General features: G+C 44.2%; 1 protein-coding gene across 1 annotated transcript; it reads right to left on the reverse strand.

The window, feature by feature from the left end:
- Positions 1-1,477: 1,477 nt before the first annotated feature.
- On the reverse strand, positions 1,478-4,571 carry LOC123168961 (AUGMIN subunit 2). Its single transcript, XM_044586821.1, has 6 exons — positions 4,331-4,571; positions 3,611-3,721; positions 2,787-2,891; positions 2,542-2,610; positions 2,194-2,307; positions 1,478-1,958 (listed from the first exon to the last, which is right to left on the reverse strand). The coding sequence occupies exons 1-6, from the start codon at positions 4,424-4,426 to the stop codon at positions 1,659-1,661; spliced, it is 795 nt and encodes a 264-aa protein (XP_044442756.1). The 5' UTR covers positions 4,427-4,571; the 3' UTR covers positions 1,478-1,658.
- Between the last annotated feature and the right edge of the window lie 1,983 nt (positions 4,572-6,554).

Genomic DNA, 6,554 nt, shown 5'->3' on the forward strand with positions numbered 1-6,554 from the left:
AGTTTTAAAGAGCACTTAAACATGAATTGTCTTCTTAGCGCATCAACAATCTCCATGAAGCTCTACCATTGGTGAAATAACTTAAACATGATGACGGTGACCTCCTCTCTGTCTAGATTGATGGTAGTGGATACCATGTAAAGACAATGCAATCCCGCTTTGAGGGCGGACGGGCTAGCGTCTCGTGTCTATACTTCTTCTGATCTCGATGTGACATCTAGTTGTGGCGATTGTGTTGCTTTCAGTAACGACATTACTATTCATGAATGTTCGTTTCTAGACAATTTTGCTGCCAACAAAAGTTCATCTTTTGTAAAATGTAATGTGAGCTCACAAAAGCCATGACTCCTCTCCAACTTTTTTTCCTCTAGGATCTTATTTTATTATTTACCTTTGTTTTTGTTTTTCTATGAACATGTGTGGTTGTAGTGGTAGTTTTTGTGTGGTTTTGGTTTTGGCGTGGGAGAGTGTCATACTTGATGCGGTCACCGGGGATGGTCAGTTGGTGCAAAGCATTATAAGTGCATCGATGAAAACCACCATCAAGATACGAAGACACCATCCGGTCGATCACTCAAGCCACTCACAAACTGTCGGAGTGTGATCCTTGAGTGTTGCAATCGGTGGGTGGGTTGTTTGGAGCAAGTGAACACACTTACTATGTGAGTGATTTTGTCATCTTTGTCCACTGCATGTTTAGAATAAATTTCAATTATCTTTGCTCACGAGACCACCTTGTAGTTGTATGTTGTATGACAAGTTCACTCCAGAGAGATACAAGCAAAAACATTAGTCAAAAAGTAAGCCATTTGCCTAGCACCATTGTTGGGCATTTCTCTGAAACTATGAGAAGTGGAGGAATAGGAATGACGAGGCTCCACCAAAGAGACCGAGGTCAAGTATCTCGTCCTCTCTAGAGCTTGAAGATGGGATGAAGATTTTGATGAAGATAAAGGAAACAAGGAGTCCTACTTTGGCGTCTATCAAGGGGAGGCCCGATGGGAGGAAGATGGTGAAGAAGAAGCTCAAGAGAGATGGAGAGATCGCGACAATGAAAGACAAGATTGATGAGTTGATCCAATGCAAAGGAGGTGTCAACTCAAGCTATGCGGGCAAAGTTAGAGTTGATGGAGAAGAAGCAACAAGAGAAGATGACGACGTGGCAAGAGATGAAAGAGAATGAGAAGCACAAGGACAACACAGATAAGCGTATATTTCTTCTTGACAAGAACCAATTGAGGCAAGAGATGGTGCCAAGGAGAATCAATTAATTAAAGATGCATCCAAATGAGATATATTAAAAGGTAAGATCCTTTTGGGAAATGACGCGGGCGAAGATGGTACTAGCGACATCGACATGTAATGATTTTTGTGTTGAAGATATGAGCGTGATGTTGCTTTTGGTTAAACTTCATTTCTGGATAATGGTTATCTTGTTTTATTCGTGTATTTTTCACCCTCATGGATCCAAAACATATGAGCAAGATGAAGTGCAATCTATGTGGAAAGCCTACTGGTAACTTACTTAGTTCTGATATTTCATAATAGCTCTTGCCAGCGACCAGAAGAAACCAAACACAATAAAATTGAAGACAAGCCTCGGCGATCCTATTTATACAGAATGCAAATAGCTGAGTATTAGCTTAGCGAGCTGTAATCTACAGGTCCCTGTTAATGGAGGATGGCCATGACAGCCTCCTCTGGTTGATATTGTCGAGTCCATCACTTTCAGGGTTTACGTCATCCACTTGCTTCCAACTATTGAGCGTCGAGCCATCTCTCCTCTGAGGTGGCGTCAAGAACTTCAAATCATCACTGGAGCCACCTGGGGTCATTGACAGAGAAGAATGACCAACGCGTAGTGTTTGAAGAGTAGAAAAGGATTCCCTCATCGCAGACATGGCCTCGAAGAACCGGGTGCAGGATGCAAGCGCAGCAGGTATCGGTCGTAGCATTTCCTTCAGAGATAAAAGATGGTCATTAATATTTCCTTATCTGACAAGAAAGAGCTGCCATAAGAAAATGCAATCAGAATGCACAAAATCATTCTATACTGACACGATAAATCATTTGTCATCTCTAGATTTGACAGTCGTAGAATTAATATTTGCATCTGCAGTGGAAGGTGTTTTGCGCGGGATAAATTCACTATGACTCCTAATTTAATTACCAGAATGAGTGTTTTCAACTTACACCCCATACAGCAGGCGACTCTCTGAAGTTTTGACTCCACTGGAAATCTCCAACTGATGCTGTCAATGCCCCATAATCACTTGCCGCTTTCAGAAGTAGCTCCGAGAATTGTTTCTGAGAAGAAGCAAATATAGTAAGTAGGAAAAATTGTGCTTCGCTCAAGAAACCACACATTCCTTTGTAAAGAAATCACCTAAGCGATTCGCAAAAAACGAAAAAAGAAATCACCTAAGCAGGTGCACCTAAGATTCTCCTCCACATCAATACATTGTAAAGAATGCCAAGAACCAGAAAACTGGATGTATATTTTCTATAAAAATCTGAAATCAAAATGATCAAGAACCCAACCTGGTATTCAGCTTCAACAGGAATGCAGTCAAGCGAGTAAGGTTGCTGCAGACGGGCAATAATGCGGTCCTGATAGAAAAGGGTTGTTATTTTGATATCCAGATCTTGTAATTAGTCGATTTGTATGGTATATGGAGCAGCCAACAGCACAGGCAGAACTTTCTTCACACAATAACCTGAGTAAAAGGTGGTCCCAAGAAAGAAAGAAAGCAAGTAAAAAAATAGTGATTTCTGACTTCCAGTACCTTGTTTTGAATAACATCTTTCAAAATAGCAGTAATTCTGGCCAACGATTCACACTTCTTCTCCATTTCACTAACATGAGTCAAATGAGCAATGTTTTTATCATCCTGCGGTAAACAAAAGTTCATCAATATGATCGACGAAGATAACTGACACAAATCAAAAGCCCAGAAAACTGAATACACCAGCATTTGGAGATGATATATAGCAAAGTTTACAATTGAAATATAAATTGGACACTTGTTATTCTGCTTGTGATCACACTTAATACGGCGTAAACAGTTTTAAGTTTTATACATCACCAGTTAAAAGCTTTAACCTTGCACACTTAGAGAGGCTTGGACATTGCAATTCATTTTCAAGCATGAAAACTTAGGTAAAGCAAGTGTGAGCGCCTATCAGGTTCATAGATAGATATAAGATTATTCTTTTCACTTAAGAAGAACAAAATTATCCATGTCATTAATATGCTTTGGTAGCAAAGACATATTCACCATAATAGTCAAAGTGGACATATTGATAGAAGCAAATGTATCTCCAAAGTGCTCTAATTATCCATGATGTTCTCATTTCTACCAAGAATATGAATAACCTCATGGAAATTTCATAGTCTCACCACCACAGTAAGTCAGTAACAGAATGAAAAGGATATACACAACAGCAAAACAAATTGATGAAATACGAAAGCGTAGATGTAAAGTCAAAGTAATATCGTGTAGTAAGGGATCGGAAAAGGTAATCAACAAAGGAAAACTGCATTCGTATTGGCATGGCACAGAATTGGTGTAAACATACAAACAGTAGCAACTGGTCGTCAGTACATTACCTTTCTGCCTTGTAGCTCGACTTGCAAATTGGCAATGTTGCGCTGCACGACCGTCAGCTCCCTTAATACCCTCACCAGGTCATCACTTTTGTCAGAGGTATTCTGATCTTCCTGCAATGGCAAGTGACAACAAAGAAGTGTAAGGACTTAGAGAAGCACACATGACCATATTCTGCGAAATAAAAAGAACAATCATCTCATCACCATCACTATTAGTGACACAGAGCACTGTAAATTTGACGAAGCTAGACATCATAACAAAAGCAGAGGGAGACGTAGCAATCTTACAGAGTAACAATTTTAGATGGGCTACAGCTTATAACTAGCTCCAAGATTGCTAGGTTTCAATAGATGAAGAACCCTACAGGTTATAGTCACCAAACTTAGGAGGAGATGATTCCCCATAGATGTTCCTCTTAGGACTAGCAAAGCGTACGGGACTCCCCTGAACCTACACGCTTAGCCTGTTCAAACCATGAAGAAATTACAGTAATAATAGGGTTCTAATACGGGGGCTGCACTCGGTTCAAAACCACATTTCACAATCCCCGGCGGCAATAAACGAGGAACGGAACCCTACAATTATCTGAAAGGAACAAGAATTCGACCGAGAGATTCAGATCTCGCGAAATGGCGCGGAAGGCACGAAATTGACAGGAGAGGGATTTGCTGGGGGGCAGAAGTAAATCGACAAGGCGCAGCGAAGGGGGTGGGGGTAACCTGCGCGGGAGGGGCCGGGAAGCCGAGGTCCCCGGCGATGGCGAGCGCCTCCGCCATGCCGCCGAGCCGCTTCGCCGGCTTCTGCGCCGCCGCCATGGCCTCGACCGGTTGTTGGGAGTTGGTGGGCGTTTCGATGATTTCGCCTCGCCTGCCGGTTGCGCTTTTGCCTCCAAATGTCCGAATACTGCTCAGTGCTGAGCTTGCTTATGCTTTTCAGTCTTCATCGCCGTAATATTTTGAAACAAAATTTACTCAAAAGTTTCACTAGAAAATAACAAATCGTCTGAATCGATGACATTCCCCCGCACAAAAAGATTCGATGACATTAACAATACATGTTTTCCCCACCACAAACGATTTTTAAAAAAGGAGGATGACCCCCGGCCTCTGCATCTGGGAGATGCATACGTCACTTTATTGATTATTCTTGGGGACCTTACAAAGTATTACAATAATATGCTTGAATCCACCATCTTAACAACATATGCCGCTACTCCTATTCATACGATGAAGGGGTGCTAGCTGGGCCACTCAGACCACTCACCTAAGCCTAACATCAAAAGCCGGAAGCCCCAGCCGAGCCACATACCGGGTCTGGGGCACAATCCGGTCAGACGCACTCGTGTGTCGTCGCCGCCATCTTCCACAGGTCCGTCTTCAGATCATATTGAGGCATCTACCTTGTCTGGCCACTCAGCCATCGACGTCACCATGACGCCAGACAGCTACCTCCTCCTGGGCGAGTCCATCCCGCGCATCGGACGCCGAGCCTCCACAGCGCCATGCCGCCGATAACCGCCGCCATCAATGTGTGAGATGAAGCACCGCTCCACCATCCCCCAGCCATCACTTGCTCCAAAACGATGCCCCCAGTAGGGAAAGCGATAAAACGCCATCATCATCTGATCCGGAAAGACCTAGATCTAGGGTTTCCCCCGGAGCATCCCAAGCCTGATGACGCAGACTGCAACGACGATGCCTCGACAAGGGAACGACATCTAAGACGCCGCCATCGTCCGCCATGACCGTAGTCGGCGCGATTTTCATCGGCAGTTGCTCCACCAGACGTGCGCCGCCGACGTCGCTGGTCCCTTCAACCGGAGTAAACTCCAAAGCGATGCCCTAAAGAGGGACTACGACGCACAAGCGCCGCCATCGCTCGATCCCAAGGAGATCTAGGGTTTCCCCCGGAGTTACCCGTGCTGTCAAGGACCAGACAAGTGTAGAATCCCGGCGGATCTGCCCAGCTGCCAACGAGTCGCACCCGCCATCGTGCCGACGGCAATCCAGCGATCAAGGCCCACGCTTGGGCATAGATCCGGCCGCGCCGCCGCGAACCGATCCGGCCACGCCGCCGCCGTCCCTGGCGACTGCGACGCACCAGATCGCGAGGCCGTTTGCCGCGGGGGAGCGAAGTCGCCGAGGCGGTGGCGGCTCCCTGAAAATTGAATAAGGTTCTCCCCCACTAGCCCCCGTCTAGACGGTGCTTCTAGCATCGCCGGAAGGCGTATGGAGGTTTATCTTCAGCCGATCTCGTGGGATTCGATCGGCGTTTGTCTACAGTGGATCCACGTGGATCCAGTCTATGTTCATTTGTCTTCAGATTGGATCCTTCCGATCTACACTTCTCTTCATCGGCGACGGTTGCTGTTTTGGTATGCTGGTCCTATGAGGTCTTAGCACGAGGACTTCCTGATTGTCTACTATAACAAGTTTTATCCGGCTCCGGAAAGGGAGGGACGATGACGAAGGCGCGCCTTCGGCTTGTTTCAGTGCTTGTAGTTGTCGCTAGATGGTCTACGGATCTGGATTTAATTTTTATTATTTCTGGTGTTCGTTGTACTACCATAATTAAAGATGAATAAATCATAAGATTTCTCTCAAAAAAATTAGTCTTCGACTTGAAATCAAGACGAGCTTTTTTGTATGGATAGCGGAGAGCCTCTTCTTAGTGCTCGCTCGCTCTTTCGCCAGTAGCAGTGTACTATGCGTTCTTCTCTATTTTATTTCCCTTTTTCGTTTCCTTTTCATTTTTCTTTCCCTCTTTTCCCGTTTTTCACAGATTTCTTCTGTTTTTTTTGTTTTTGCTTGTTTTTCACTGTTTTTTTGTATTATTATCGATTTTTCTTTTTTTCTTTTATTTGTTTTTTCATTTTTTTGTTTCTTTCTTGGTTTTCTCCAGTTTTCTTATTTTTCTTTGTTTCCTTTTTTTGCACTAGTTTTC

Source organism: Triticum aestivum, chromosome 7D (genome assembly GCF_018294505.1).
Source record: "Triticum aestivum cultivar Chinese Spring chromosome 7D, IWGSC CS RefSeq v2.1, whole genome shotgun sequence".
Classification (NCBI taxonomy): Eukaryota; Viridiplantae; Streptophyta; class Magnoliopsida; order Poales; family Poaceae; genus Triticum; species Triticum aestivum.